Source organism: Callospermophilus lateralis, chromosome 3 (genome assembly GCF_048772815.1).
Source record: "Callospermophilus lateralis isolate mCalLat2 chromosome 3, mCalLat2.hap1, whole genome shotgun sequence".
Classification (NCBI taxonomy): domain Eukaryota; kingdom Metazoa; phylum Chordata; class Mammalia; order Rodentia; family Sciuridae; genus Callospermophilus; species Callospermophilus lateralis.
In genome coordinates this window covers 178,810,927-178,826,638 of record NC_135307.1, presented here as the reverse complement: position 1 = coordinate 178,826,638, position 15,712 = coordinate 178,810,927, and the positions used below count along the sequence as shown (strand labels likewise).

At 48.7% G+C, this 15,712-nt stretch overlaps 1 protein-coding gene across 3 annotated transcripts in view; it reads left to right on the top strand.

Moving 5' to 3' along the window:
• The window catches only part of Tti1 (TELO2 interacting protein 1), a 47,214-nt gene extending 33,363 nt beyond the window's left edge, over positions 1 to 13,851 (top strand). For all 3 annotated transcript variants that reach the window (XM_076851832.1, XM_076851835.1, XM_076851833.1), the window contains exons 6-8: positions 554 to 758; positions 1,072 to 1,159; positions 13,187 to 13,851. In XM_076851832.1, the coding sequence (XP_076707947.1) occupies positions 554 to 758; positions 1,072 to 1,159; positions 13,187 to 13,370 (477 nt within the window). In that variant the 3' untranslated portion in view covers positions 13,371 to 13,851. The remainder of the gene's footprint in view (positions 1 to 553; positions 759 to 1,071; positions 1,160 to 13,186) is intronic.
• The last annotated feature ends 1,861 nt before the right edge of the window (positions 13,852 to 15,712 follow it).

Here is a 15,712-nt window from a genome sequence, read left to right as displayed (position 1 = left end):
GTGATGTACATAAGAGATTGTGTAGCCAAACAGAAGGAACGCAGAGTCGACTCCAGCCACGGAGCTGGCCCTGGCTCAGCCAGGGACCTCAGCCTGGTTCTCCCCTCCCAATGCCTTCCTGTGGCAGCAGCCGAGCCCCTGTGTTTGTGTCTGCTCAGCTAGCTAGAGTTAAAAGCACAAGTCTTTTCTCAAGGGATGTTAGAAAGATTCCAGAGATGATCTATGTGAATTGCTTTAAGCTCTCTCTCTTTTTTTAAACAGAAAGGGAGGAAAAATCAAGATATTAATCATATTATTCATCCAACACAAGATTCCTCTGAATTATTCTCCATGTAATCTGTATTTATGGGTAGAAGCAGCCATGCCTTGGGAGCAAAGACCTCCAAATTCATAACTGTCAAAATTACAAACCATGGGCAAGGAATTAACAGCAGTAATTCTTTTTTTTTTTTTTCACAAGTAGAGACCTAGATGGAATTGAATTACCAGGCATTCTTTAGCCCCCTTGCTGCCGTGGCGATTTCAGTCAGTAGACTGGGGACTGTTTCTGCAGGTTTTACAGACACTGGGAGGCAAGTGTGGTGATTTTCTTCGGAGCCGGTTCTGCAAAGATGTCTTGCCAAAGCTGACTGGCTCCTTAGTCACCCAGGCACCCATCAGTGCCAGGGCTGGACCAGTTTACTCACACACGCTGGCCTTCAAACTGCAGCTGGCTGTCTTACAGGGCCTGGGCCCCCTCTGCCAAAGACTGGACCTAGGTAGGTACTGACACATGTCACTGGGACACAGAGCTGCAGTGTTGTGTCCCGCAACCCACACCCCTTGACGCCTCCCCACCTCAGCCCCCCATGCTCTGCCTGGTCCTGCCATGCTCCCTCGTGTGCGCCCACTTCGTCTCACTTTGGCCTCATCGGTCTGTTTACCTTGATGCCATCCTGATTCACAGGGTGGAATATAGAGCTCAGGGAGCCTTGCCTCCCTGTGCCCATCTCCCCCCGACAGCCATTGTTTGCTGCTTGTCCCAAATGAAGTCTGAGGGTCAGTGCTTTGTTTTGTTTTTCCTCTCTGCAGGTGAGGGTGACCTGAATAAAGTGGCTGATGCCTGCTTGATTTACCTCAGCACCAAACAGCCCGTGAAATTACAAGAGGCTGCCAGGAGGTACGTCTGCTTGATCACCCGCATCTCTTTACGTTTGTTCTAAATTATAGATGATTTGCTAATGGCAAGCAGAGTTGAGGCATCTCTGCTCTTTTCTCCCTCTCCTTGCCAGGTTAAGATGATTTCTTTAGCTGTGCCAACCCTAAAAATGGTATTTTTACTAGATGCCTTTCTCTTTGCAAGTAATCTTTTCCTCTGCTGCAGTGTCAGCATCAATTTCATAGGGGCAAAAAGCAGAACCACCATGTGGTGGAGGGGCTCTGCCCCCTTCCTGGTTAGAGGCTGATTCACCTCTAGGCCCTGTTCCTGGTGACCCTGTGGTCCTGGCACCTGTCCATGCCTCAGCTCTCTCCAGTTCAAAGTAAAAGCTCCAGGTTACTGATCTGCCATTCCCAGGCCCCACAAGGATCTAGGATGATGGGAAATTGCATGCAGGATTGGCTGTGTGTGCCAGCAGCACACAGGTGCTGTTTCTAGAGTCCACACCACCCATCTGGTTCTAGCAGGAATCTGGGACCCAAACAATAGCAATGACAACTGCACAGGCCTTGTCTAATTCTGAGATGACATGATTCTGATTTCTAAGAGTTTTGACCATGCTTATTAGAGAAGGGCTGCATTACCTCTAATAGAAGAAACTAGTAGAATTTCCACTTCTGTGAGTACTAAGAGATTTTTCTCCTAAGCTGAAACTCTGAGCACAGCAGCTTGAGAGCATCCCCAAACTTGAGAGTCAGTGCATTCTGGCCTCCTTTCCCCAGTTCTTCTTTCATTTAGGAGCAACAGTGTTCTAGAGGTATCCCCTGGTGCCTGCTGGGCCTAGACTATCTGGTCTGCCAGCTTCATGTCCCTGAGCAGAGTCCCTCCTCCTTCCTGGGCTCCTGGGGACAGTGCCCTGAGAACCCTTGCTTGGAGAGGAGTTGGGAGTCACTCCATTCCATTATAGGCTTCTCTGGCTGGAATGGGGAGAACCGTCTTGCTCCCTCATACACTTGGTACACCCTGGGAATGACAGGAATATCTTTTTGAATTGATTTATTGTCTTTGCAGTTTTTGCTATTGATTTCTCCAGTAGTCTTTTTTTTTTCCTGTCCCTTTTCTATCATATCACATAGACCCAGAACCAGTGATAGTTTCTGGAGCACAGGGGTGCATCTCAAGGAGCTTCCTATCCCTGGCATCCCTATTCCTTAAAGAACCGACTTGGGGTTAGCACGGTCCTCTCTGGCAGTGCCCCAAAGCTGATAATGCTGTGATGAATGAATTTATCGTGAAGTAAATTTTCTTGGCTGCCTGTTAAGACCAAGAGTCACACAGCTCTGATCTCACCTCCCTGGCCCATTGTGCTTTCCTATACCCACCACATCCCATCTTTCAAGTTTAGAGCCATTAAACAAACTAATATTCATTATTCATTCTTTTTTCATTTCTGATTTTCTTTGCCGCTACTGAACGCAGTTAGGTTCAGGATCAGACTGTGCTGAGTCCCTCGGTGGCGTCTGGCGCCTCTGGGGAGGAGAGAGCAGCCAGGGCACCACTGCATTGCTTGCTCTGCTTGCTCCCCAGCATTCCATTCAGGCCCTCCCTCTGCAGCAGAGGGGGAGGAAGCAGGCTTGATTGCTTCACACACATCGCCTGCAAACTTATTTTGAAGTCGGGGGAAAAATCAGTGTTGTCCTTGATCAAGAGCTGATTTGGCATCTTGATTCAGAAATTAATAAGCTCTCTAAATGGGAGAAGAATCCTGAGACAATAGGAAACTTGGTGTCTGTGAGCTGAATTACTGCCTGAGAGAGGGTGATGGTGGGCTCATTAGTGCGGGGACAATCACACCCACTGGTACTGATGAGCCACGTCTGTGAGCAAGGTGGGGTCCCCACCATCCAGCCAGTTTGTCCTTAGTTCTTTTTCCTTCACACTCCACATACATTAGCACGAGTGAAGCCCATCTGCCTTCTTGCAAAGTCTCTTAAAACTGCTTCTCTCCTTCTCCCAGCACAGTGTGGGCCAGGCACCATCACCCCTCAGCTGAACAACCACAGAAGCCTCTGTGCCGGTCCCCTATCTTTACTCTTGCCCCTCCTCCGTATTCTCCACACATCGCCAGTGACATATGCACCCACTCTTTTGGAAGAAGAGAGAACTGTTGTGTATAGGGAGCCCTGTTGTTGGGGTTTACAAAAAGCCAAGCCTCCACTTAGTATTGAGAAGAACCAGTCAAAATGCTGTCCAGAGATGACTGGCTCCCTCTGAGCTGGTGCAGTCCCCAGCCGGCTCCTCTGTCTGCGGGAGGCTGAGGGAACCTGTGGGAGCAGGTGCTGCTCGGAGGCCTCCTGCCTTCTGCAAGGAGGTGGATGAGCACTGTGGTCTGTGGGCCCCTCTAGCAGGTGGGGTTAGGACCTGAGGCCGTCATCGTGTTGGAATGGAGGCAGACTTGGCCCTGCACGGAAATCCTTGATGTGTGCATTACAGCCATGTTTCTCCTTCCTCTTGTTTGCTTTTCCTGGCTTCAAAGAATGACCAAGCCTGTGTTTGCTTTTTTAATTTGTCATATTAAATATAGCCTTTGTGGCAGGCTTTTACGTCCAGGCTGTAAACTCTGGAAATGGAAATTGATCAGGGGGTGGTTGATATAACCAAGGCTGTAAACGCTAAGAACAGAGATGCCATTCTAGTTTAATGCTTTTATCTAGTGAATGTGCCTTGTAAGGAGGGGGCATAAATCTTGGAACTTGGGGGAGGTGGGGGGCGGGGTATACCCTTGCTGCTTGTTTCCACCAGGTGTCACTGTTAACTGAAGATGCAAAACATAAAAACAAAAAACAACCGGCTCCCCAAAGTTCATTCAGTTAAATAACTTCAACGGATAATGAGCAAATCATATTTAGGGTGTGGGAGGAGGGGTCAGTATACCGGGAGCTCTAAATAGGCAGAGTCCCTAAGGGTAAGCATTGCATTACAAATAACCAGTGGGATCAGACACACCCTCTTCTCAGCCCAGTGCAGAGGCATACTTAACTGATTTTAATTCCCAGGTGGCCCCAGAAGCCTTCAGGATATGTCCCAGCATGCAGTGGGTCTCCACAGTTCTATGCCTTTTCTGACCAGGGAACTGTTCCCTTCCATACATGAAAGGAATTTGAGATGAAAGAATATACCCCAAATTTCTGTTTTTCTTTTAAGCCAGTACATGCACTCAGCCAGGCTCAGCTCCATTAAAACCATACTCCTTGGGCCAGCCTCTGAAACTCCCTGTCTTGCAGTGAGATCTTACATCATCCAGTAAGCCTCACCCTGGACTACAAGGAAACAAAACTAGGCAGGACCTATTTTTAAAAAGATTCAGTCCCTGCCCAGCACATTAATGATCGAGGAACAAAACCTTTTGACTGCTTGGTCTCTACCAAGTTCTACTCCCACCTGCCAACCCCAGAGCCCAGCTAGGGATGCAGGGCACCAACAGGTAGTGACCAGCTGGTGCACCTTCTGGCCAGGCGGGTACTGGATGCTGTGCTGCTATAGTCCTCCATGTTTTGGAGGAGGGGCATTGCCTTCTCTGCTTCCTCTGCCTAGCCACTGTGTATGAGAGCAAAGGCAGCAGTCTTGGAGTTGGACAGACCTAGGTTCAGATCTTACCAGCCTTTGAAGGAATGGCTTAGTCTCCTTGCATTTCATTTCCTTCCTCCGTAGATGGGGAGTGACAGTGCCATCCTCTTCATAGGGTCTCTTTGTGGGACACGTTGCTTTGACCTGTCCAGGAAAGTCCCTCAGTACTCACTCATTCTGCTTATCATTGAGGAGGCTGTATGTCCCAGGCACTGTTTTAGACACCGACAACAGAGGACGAAGCCTGTGCCTCACTGTACCTGTGTTCTAAGGTACTTGCATGCAGGCACGCACACAGAGCGGGCTATGTGTATAAATTTATCAAATTCGTGTTATGTGTAGATTCCACACACACCCACCTGAATGCAGCCTCACTTGCCAGCCTTCTGAGTCTTAACTGAAACCTGAGCAGGGGTTTTCACCTCTGAAAGGTCTTTTTCATGTTAATTGTGCCACATCTTCCCACCCCCTCTGCGCAAGAGTGGGGCAGGTTGGAAGGTTCATTTACTGACTGACTTCCCTGCTCTCTTTCTAACAGTAGGATCCCCGCCCATCAAAGAACCAGCGGTGCCTTCAAACCCTGGACAAACACAGACTGGCACAGGCTTGTCCATTTCATCCCCGTCAGAGCCCAGCTCCTGTCTTCACCCACACATAGGCCTATTATATTTGAACAGATCAGGAGCCACAGAGGTGATCCGTTAGCTCAGCCGAGCTTGGAATGAGTGGCTTATTCCCTTAAATGGTGTGGGCAGTTTGTTTGAGGTTGGGCTACAGAACTGTTTCCCCTTCAGATTGCACCCAGCATGGAAATGAGGACACTTCTAATATTTTTCCTTTTGACACTTGATTAATAGTTGACAAATCCAGACCCAAGTAGTTGGCTTTCCTATTATCCATCTTTTGACAGGCTTTCCTGCTTTTCTCTTCAAGGCCCATTGTTCTAAAAATACACTCAGATCTGAGGCTGTTTGCTGTGCATATATAGGCCTGATTTCATGGTGTCAGAGAGAAGAGACATCTGCCATGCAGATTACAAACAAAGTGGGTTGCTGGGTTTCAGATCTGAAGGCAGGGACCTCGGTGCTGCTTCAATCAGATGCTACCAGTCCTGTCGCTGCTTCAATCAGATGCTACCAGTCCTGTCCCTGCTTCTTCGGGGTTGTCATGTGACTGATAATCGACCGCCCAGTGGGGTGTATTTCCAGATGTACATGCAGTGCTGGGTCAGGAACAGGATGCCCTTGATGGCAGATCTTGCCTGCCGGCTGTGCTGCCTCCGCAAAGTGGATTGCAGTTATCAAAAGCCTGGGCAGACCACAGGGTAGCCATTTTGCCCGTCTGTTGTCTGTCTCGAACACCTAAGAGGCTGTCACGAATGTGGTAATCTCAGCACCAAGCAAAGTAGCCAGGGAAATGGCCCAAGTGTCTTACTATGTGGGCATTTATTTCAAAGATTGGTGGGAGGTGCTGAGGTTGAACCCAGGGTGTGAGACACGCGCTCCAGCACTGAGCTGCACGCCAGACATACAGTAAATGCAGCCTGCACAGTCACTGCCGCCTCTTAGGTGCTCAAGACAGACCATTTTTATTGGATCTCTTATTTTGAGCCAAGCACTGTGCTGAGAGTTGAAGATTTCAGAGATGAATACCAAGTTAGAGCTGGCCTCACATTGCTGTTCACTCCAAGTATCAGCTTTCTCGTCTACAAGACTGAAGTAATCCTACCTATTGTTTTCTACCTAATACAATTATAATAAGGTTCAGTAAAGTCATGTATATTCATTTTTCAACACAAGAAATAATACCACAGAGTGAAAAGTCAATAATAGTAGTTGTTAAGCATTATTTAAACTTTCTCCTTAATTCCGAAAATGACTTTGGGGAGTCTTATAAACTAAGTGTGTGCAATAAAGAAAAAAGGAAACAAGCAAAGGACTTTTTTAAAAGGAAAAACAAGAAGAGCAAAAGCAAGGTGAAGCCAGAGTCAAAGTGAATGTGTAAAATGCAGAACTTGAAGTGGCTCTGCAATCCCTAACAGACAGCGAGGGAGGAAATGTCATCTCTTTTGCAACTTCCAGTGAACACTGGCAGAAGAGCTTAGAAAAAGAAAGCTCAGTAAGCAGCACAGCTGTCCTTGTTACTGAATCTTAAGAAAATGCCTCCATGGTCATCTGGGAAGAGCACAGGGCGCCATTGTGACTAATGTCCTCAGCATCCTCGCAGTAAATACAGAAGGCGCTTCCAAGAGCCGTTTCTTAAGGTATCTTAAGACTTTGCGCCAAAACCCAGCTGATAGGAAAACGTTTCTGAGAGGAGGGGGCAAAATATGTAAGCTGCTACCCGGACGCCCGTGTGTGCAGGGAGGCCAGGAAGCCGCTGCGGCCTGAGCGCAGCCAGCCAGTGCCAAGCCAGGGTCTGTCAGCACAGGAGGCTGCTTTGAAATCAGTGCCCAGCAGCATCACCATGGGGTCAGGCTGGGAAGCCTGGAGGTTGGGGAGCTGACCAGATGGAAGGGGCTGCTTTTAAATCCAGCCCAGTGGGATTTAAACCCTTCTAGGCTCTGGCTTAGTCAATTGTCTGTAACAGATTGGGCCTCTCAGTGCCATATCCTTTTAAATATGCACAAGGCAGTGGAGTCATTCCACTGCATTTATGACACTTTGTCTTGTGGTACTTTCAGGGCACAATTAGCATCATACACTTCTATTGGTGTTTGTGGTTTTAAATCCTGTCCTTGTTGCATTTGAATATTTTTAATAAGGGTCTCTGTGTGAGTATGCGTGTTGGAGTTAGATCGATAGATGAATGATTTTGAACACGTAAATATAGTTAAGTCTAAAGAGTATGTATAGCTGCAGAGGTAATTGGTAGTATTTATTTGGAAAGTAAATCGTTGCTTCCAGTCATAATCCTCCATTTCCAACATTTAGAAACAAAAAACGACCTCCGTGCAGGGGAAGATAGCTAAATTGAATAGCAAGAAAGGACAGGCTTGAAATACTGGTTAACCAATGAACCGAGACCCATTAGAGTAAATTACTGAGTGTGGAAACATAGCCCCACCGTTTGCTGGCTAGGACACGTCGGCACCCCGAGCATCCATTTGTTTAAATAGCAACACAGAGCCTCATTTGCAGCATCGGCGTGCACAGAGTAATGGGAGAAGAGGTGGCCAGAGAAAGAGGGTGTGGAGGCTGTTCCACCAGCACAGGAATGACAGGCGCGCTGGAATAGCACTGTGGCCTTGCCTGCTTCCCGACAAGACAAGTGCGTTTCTTTCCTGATCACACTTACTCATGCCAGTATAGAGATAGCCTGTGTCAGGTTCCTAAGGAGACAGCCCTAAGTAACTTCTTTAGAAGCCCCAAATAAATAAATAAATAAACAGATCACAGAGCTGCAAGTTCTTTACCACTGGCATTTACCCTGACAGCTCATGAGAGCATTTTATAAATCCAGAAAGAGACAAGGAACAGCGGACCCCTCAAGCAAGTAATTGACAGAGAAAGAATAGCCTACTGCCCGGGAGAGCCGGAAGCCCCACGTTTCAGTTACAGTTTATTTAGCCTTACTGGGCCTTGATTGGCTGGTGGTTTTCTAGAGTTCCCTTTGAGCAGATGTTGTCTAGACAGAAATGGTGAGGATACACCTTGTACTATGTGCTTCTGCAGCAAGGGGATTTCTGTTTGGTGTCACCATGTTGTGGGAAGGGGTACAACCCAGCGCTCATGATGGAGAACTGCTGTGGACCCTCAGAGCTGGAAAGCACCTTAGCACTGGTCTGATCCACACCTCTCTTTACAGGGGAGCCGTGTCCCTCCTCAGGAATCCTTCCCTGGCCCCACCCACATGCTTCCTAGGATGGCCCTCACCATATTGCCACATGGGCCTCTGTGATCCATCTGCCTTCCCAGCCAGACAGGTCTGTGAGACCAGAGCCTCTGTCTATCCATCTTTGTATCTTAAGCCCTAGCACAGAGCCTGGGCTGGACAGGTGCTAGTAAATATTTGATGAACCATGAAGAGATAAGACCCAAACCCAGCTGTGGATTCCAGGAACACATTCCCCACCTCCCCAGGCCCCTCACCCCAGCTTGTTCCCTCCGAGCACCCCAATACCATCCTGAAGGAATGAGCAGCTTCTGTTGTTTGGGCATCTGGAGTTTATTAGGTACTTACTGATACCCGTCAATTGTAGATGGGGCTGAAGTGCAGGGAAATGGCTGCCTGCATGAAGTGAAATTCAATAAAACCGCATTTTAAGTGAAAAATCAGTATAAACACCAGGCTTCTTTGCCATGGAAACAGAGGTTGCTTAGAAACTGCCTAACGGCGAGTTCTAAATTTTTTAAAGTCAAGTTATCATTTAAGCTACACGGCCCTACAGGTTATTGAGAGATAATCACTGGCCTCGGGACACGTGGAGGCATGAGGCTCAGCTGAGCGCCTCCCTGTGCTCAGGGGACCAGGTAATCTCTTGATAACTGTGCTCCCCAGAGCCACTCATTTGGGCCTGGGGGAAGGAGAAAGAAATTTTTGTTCATCAGTTAAATAGTGTACATATATTTTATAAAAGTGTTTCTCTTTGGCTTTGAAAAAAGATGGAACTGGTCATTTTGGCATGTTCAACAGACATCTCTGCCACATCTCGAGACATATTGGAGCAGTTCCCAGGTCATTACCCCAGTCACTTCAAAGCAGAGGTCCTGCCTTTGTCTTCTGACTTTCAATTATGTAGAACTGGCCTCCCAGGACTTCAGCTTTTGCTTTGGGCTCTTCACTCTGAGAGTCCCCTCTTCCCAGCTCAGGCTGGCCAGGAACTGGCCTCAGAACAAAATGGGAGCCGAGTTTGGGACAAAGCCTGGCTTCTGAGTGCTCAGACCAGACCTCTTGGTCCTCAGGCTCAGCTCCCAGGAGTTAAAGCCAAACAGGGTCCTGGTTCAGAATTTGTCGGTGTTTAGAGTTCAGCAGGCCGCGCAGCTCTCACCCAGCAAGAGCGCAGCTGCGCCTGCCAGCCATCTGCCTGCATGGCACCGTGTTTGCGCCCCACCTCAGGCATGTGGAGGGCAGAGAGTCCTGCGTTTGTTTCTTCCTGAAAATAATAGGTGAAGTTAGAACCCCATTGGCTAAGAATCAGGACCCCCACCAAGGCAGCCTGGCAGGGTTATGAGTGAGACAAAAGACAGATGCTTTGCCCTTTTCAGAGTGTCTGAGAGGTACCCGTGGCGTGGCAGTGCTGCTGTAGTTGGTAGTGATAATTATTCCTTAGACACACACACAGTCTTCTCTCTTTCTGGAAAGAATGGTGTTTTCATTATACACTTCAAAGTGTTTCCCCGCACCTCTCCTCAGAGCCTCAGAATAAACCTGTGGGGAGGGTGGCCCGGGTGTGGCCATCCTCCTTTGGAAGAAGAAGAAGCCGGTTCAGAAGGCTAAGTAATCTGCTCCAAGCCTCAGAGTGGGGGAAGGAGCTTGAGTTGTTGCCTGCCGTTCTGGAGCAAAGAAATGAGACCCAAAACAATTCTTCCAAGAGTTGGGATCTTAAGGAATAAAAAAGGTGAACTTGGCACACATTTTTTCTTTGCTTCCTGTTAGCATTTTATTTGGAGATCTCTCAGGGCAGAGAGAGGCTTCTTGCCATTTCCTTTTCTGCCAAAGAATACAACATCCCATTTAACATTTTTAAAAGGGCTCAGTAAGTGAGCATTGCCACCTTTTCATGCCACATGAGTCAGAGGGCACTATGACTGAACTGGGCAGTGGCACCAGGCGTTGCCACTGCCACTGTTGCTGCTGCGTTGCTGGGTGTTGCCCAGATACAAACAGTCCTGGAAGCAGGAGTGCCACCCAGAGCTGGAGAAGGGGTTCTCCAGTTCTTGAAGGGGAAAAAAAATGAAATGAAAGCATTTGCATTCTAACAGTCTTTGGCACCAGGGAAAACCGTCTACTGTGTCACGTGTAAACAGAAATCTGCCTCTTGTTTGGGGTGCGTTTTTTTCATCATTTCCCTTGCCACTCTAATTATCAAAGATATTTTTGTTTTTAAACAAAAATTGTCTCCCACGCAGGCCCCATCTCCTTTCTGCGGTGAAGTGGAAACAATGAATTAGAATATTCTAATCACTTCTCCAGCAAACAGTGTGCAGGTTATAAACACACGATTATCCTAAGCACAGGAAACTAAGATTGTTGGGGCACAGAACAGGCCAGGGAAATGTTTGAAGTGCCCCCTCGCCTCCCTGCATGCCTCCCTTAGTAACCTCCTTCACATCTGTCTTTCAGGCCCAGGGGAGGAAGCAAAGCTGGCTTCAGAAAATAAGACCCGAATCCCCTAAGGGCATAGACTTTTCAGATTAATAAAATTTAGAACCAAGAATTGACTTTTGGCTGGCCAGCATTTAATTTCTGATTTGATGCTCAAAAAGGATGCTAGGGGCTCCCAAGAGTACCTGTCAAGAATAAAATGGGGAGGGGGAAGTAAAATACCATCCATCAAATGGTACTATGTACAGTTGTCCCTTAGTATGTGTGGGGGTTGGCTCCAGGACCTGCCGCATTTACCAAAATCTAAGGATGCCAAGACCCTTGTATAAAATGGCGCAGTGTCTGCATAAATCCCACACACATTCTCTCCCTTACCTTACATCATCTCCTGATGACTCACAACACCTAGCACCATGTGAGTGCTGTGTGATGGTTGCTATACTCTGTCGTTTAGGGAATGGTGACGAGGAAGAAAGGCCGTACATGTTCAGCATGGACACTATGTTTTTTTCCAAATAGTTTCAATCCACGGTTGGTTGAATGCACGGGTGCAGAGGGCCGAGTGTAGCTTTAGTGGTGAGGGGGGTTCGCGTGTTAGGGCTTGATCTGTGTTTCCTACTTCATCGAAACCCTGAAGAAATGAGGACACCAAGTCCAAGACAAGTGTGATTTCCTGCACCTCCATAGCTAGTGATGTCACAGCATGAACACTGTTAATATTTCTTACTTTTATATATGTCTATATGTATAGATTATTGCACAGTACTGGGGGTTGAACCCAGGGGTGCTTTACCACTGACTTACACCTCACTAAGTTGCCCAGGCTGGTCTTGAACTTGTGATCCTCCTGCCTCAGCCTCCTGAGTCACTGGGATCACAGGTGTGCACCACCATGCCTGGCCCCTTATACCTTTCCTGATGATAAGCAACTGATTTCTCCTTCATATCCTTTCACGGGATGTAAATATTCCAGAGAAGGATGTCACCTTAAGTCATTAGTGAGCCACCAAATAAGCCAAAGTCACATGAAAATGAGGACCTGTTTAATCATTGAATGTTTACTGAATGCTTATCATGGGCCATGCCAGGTGGCCAGGAATAGCAGCAAGCAAAATGGCCAAGGCCCTTGTCCTTGAGGAGCTTATACTGTGAGGAAGGGAAATGGTCATAGACAAGCCGCTAGCATGTATGGGAAGGGTGGGTAAAAGAGAAAGGGAAGGGGCAGCCACCTGGACAGAGCAGGACAGCAGTCCCACTAGCAGGGGATGCACGAGCTGAGGCAGCAGGCCAGCAGGGAGGGCCTTATCCTTCCTGGGACTGAACAACCAGACTCCAAGCTGCTGTGGGAGCTAGGTGTGTGAGGATTGCCCGCCATAGTGTCCTGGGTTCAACTGATGGTTCCGAAGTAGGAGTTGACCAGATAAGAGGCAAGGGCCACGTAACCTTGTAATCTCATCCTTGGCATTTATGTGGTGGCCCAGGCCCTTGGACACTGTTATAAGTCACTGGCAGGCCTCAGCTGGTCCTGTCCCCGGAAAATAAAGGACCCTTTGCCAGCCTGTGGAGCGCTGTATGATCTTTTGAATCTAATTGCTGTGGGCTCCTCTCCAGGGAGCCCGAGCGAGTGTCAGAACCACCAAGAATCCAGGACTCTTCATGGCCAGAGAGGGTCCAGCTGTACAACTGAGCAGCAAGACCCTAGAGACAAAGAAGCCCAGAGGCTAGGACAGGAGCCCACTGTGGGTCTGACCCACGTGCTTCCTCTGCAGTCCCCCACCCTGCCTGAGCCCTTGAGGGCTTGTAATGAGGGGTGGGCCCTGTCATTTTTCTTCATTTCAAAATGCCAGCTTTAGACTCCAAAACTCAGCCCGTGTCTTTGCCAAGAGCTTGTTGAGTGTCAACATTGTCTGCTCGGCCTAATTACTATTTTACTCTGTGTCAGTGGATATGAAACTGTTTACTTTGATTCCTGTTGGGCTTTGGGACCATCTGATGTCCCTGTCTTAGGAACTAAAGTGGGTTCCTTGTGCTGTTGGAGCATTTGTTATGATCGAGTTCTCAGCTCAGTAAACAGCTGCTGGGGTGAAGGCAGCACCCTACTCCACCATGCAGGCTCCCTCCCAGACTCACCCTCACTCCTGCCTCTCCCCACAGTGTCTTCCTGCACCTGATGAAAGTGGACCCAGACTCCACCTGGCTCCTCCTGAACCAGCTCCACTGCCCTCTGCAGTTCACACCCCCCCACGCCAGCCTGCGCCCTGTGCTGCTGGGCACGGCCTCTGAGCAGCAGAGCCCCTACGCGAGCAACGTGCTGCAGCTGCTCCAGGAGCTGCAGTGACCTGCTGCCAGCCAGAAGGTGGGCCAACCCACCCCTGCTGGAGGCGACCATGGTGGCCACAGAGAAGGCCATTGAAGGTGGAGCGGACAGCCAGTCGATTTGTAAGTTGATCGATTACAACTGCCTAAAAATTGGATTGAAGGAAAGTGGCTGGCTGTTGTTCATGTTCCCCACATCGGGTTTTTAGATGAAACTGTCTGGCAGCCCTAAGGGCTTAGCACCACAGCCTACCGTGTCCGTGGCCCCATCTGCCTCCCAGTCCCCCCCCGACACACACACACACACAAGCACCCCTAAATACTTAAGGACACTGGCACTGAAGTGCACTGCACGTGTCCTCTGAGCCCCCAAGGGCCACAGATGGGTCCCCTCCATCTGCACACACCGCCCTCCTCAAATGATGAGAAGGAACTCGTTTGCTGGACCTAAACTGTTCTTTGGAAGAAAATGAAATAAAGGCATTTCTTGGATGAAAAGATGATCAAGAGCTCACTTTGAAGTTCGTTATTTAAGTTAGGTGGTGTTTTTTTGTGGGGGGGTAGTAAGAGTTTACATTCTTGGGTGGCTAGTACAAAACCATGGGGTCAAGTCCAAGCAGTGCAAAGCCAAACAGTAGAAAGGTCCCCTCCCTCCCTCCCCAAGGCCACCACTGAGGACGGTTCTGTGTGTGTTAAGTGAGAGATTCATTTCTTAATTTTTTACTGTGGATGATAGTACACAGACAGACGCCCACGGGCGTCTTCACTGGTTACCAGCACGTGGCCGGTCCTGCTCCACCTACTGCAGCCCACTTACCCACCACCATGACACCCTCAGTTATTTTCAAGCAAATCCCAGCTGTCTAGACTTTTGAAATGTATAACTACAATACCATTATCATAAAAAAATTAAGAGCATTTCTTTAATATTATCAAGTATTCCTCACTCAGTGTCTTAAATTTCCCGGCAGGTTTGAATCTGGATTAAAATAAGTTCTGTAAATCAGTTCTCAATGTGTCCCTTAGTAGAGCTCTCTGGTCCCCTCCACTTCTGTTTCCTCCTCCTTGTAAGTTTTCTGGCGAGGTCACAAGGTCAGCTGTCCCAAGCTTTCCCCGCATCTGGATTCACTGACTGCGTGGCAGGGTCCTTTCCCAGGCTCCTCCTGTCCCCTGTGATTCCTGTAAGTTGGGAGGAGAGCAAGACTCCTGCCTGGGTTTGATGTTGTCCTCTTGGCTTGTTTTCTGGACTAGTCTTCCAGCACTGGTCTTCCTCACTGCCATCAGGAGGTCTGGACCATCTCGTTTCTTTCAGTGATTCCGGTTTCTTCCTTTCATTCCTCAACCATGAGGTAACCTGGAGCTACTGTTTATTAGAAAAGACTAAGAAGATAAATACTGGATTTTGTTTTTTCCTAACTGAGGGATTTAACAGATTAATAATTTGAGATCCCAACAGGGCTGGGAATGTCACTCAGAAGTAGAGCACTTCCCTAGCATGTGCGAGGCCCCGGGTTCAGGCCCTAGTACCTCAAAAAAGAAATACAAAATCTCCCCCCCACACCCACGCATGCATGTTGGAAGACCCCAAGGGTGATGAGCATTCCTTCACCAGATGCGTGGGACGCCCTAGTTAGATGACTTGCGTGAGTGACAAGCTCTACAGAAACCCAAAAGGTGATTGGCAGGGGCACACCGTGGAGTCAGGGTCCCCATCCAGTTCTGGAGAGGAACTCTGATTTGCTTTCCATCTCCCCTGCCAGGGCAGTGACATATCCATCTCAGGGGGAGGTGGCAGCAACCAGGAGGGTTCCTCCTCTCTGGGCTTCAGTCATCCAGCTGGAAAAGTAGAGGGATTGGGCCGCAGGTGGTGCTCTCAATCTTTTGGGTCTGGGCCCCTCCAGGCATCTGATGAAATCTGAGGACCTAGTCCCTAGAAACACGCTCCCGCTTCTCTCCCGTCACCCCCTGGAGGACACTGCATCCTCCAGGCACCATCTCATCTGCTGGGCCTCCTTAGCTGACCTCACAGTTGTATTTGCAATTCCAGAGACTTCACCGTGACCCTCCTCAAGAGACCCCATGTTAAGAGCCCCACAAGTGCTCACTGCCGAGCAGCTCTGTCGCAGCTTTGAAGTTCAGGGATGACTTCCTCTGGGAAGGGAAGAGAAGTGCCCTCTAATTGATGGGATCGTAAAAGGATTCAGCGCTGCTCCTAACTCCACCGGGGACACAAAGCAATAGGCTAACTCAATCTCTAATGGCAGATGAGAAAACGATCACCACATAGCTGCTCCCTGCAAGATTTAAGTGACCTACCTTTCCAGAGTGGCGGGCAGTGGCAGGCCACAGTGGTTCTCAGAGGCA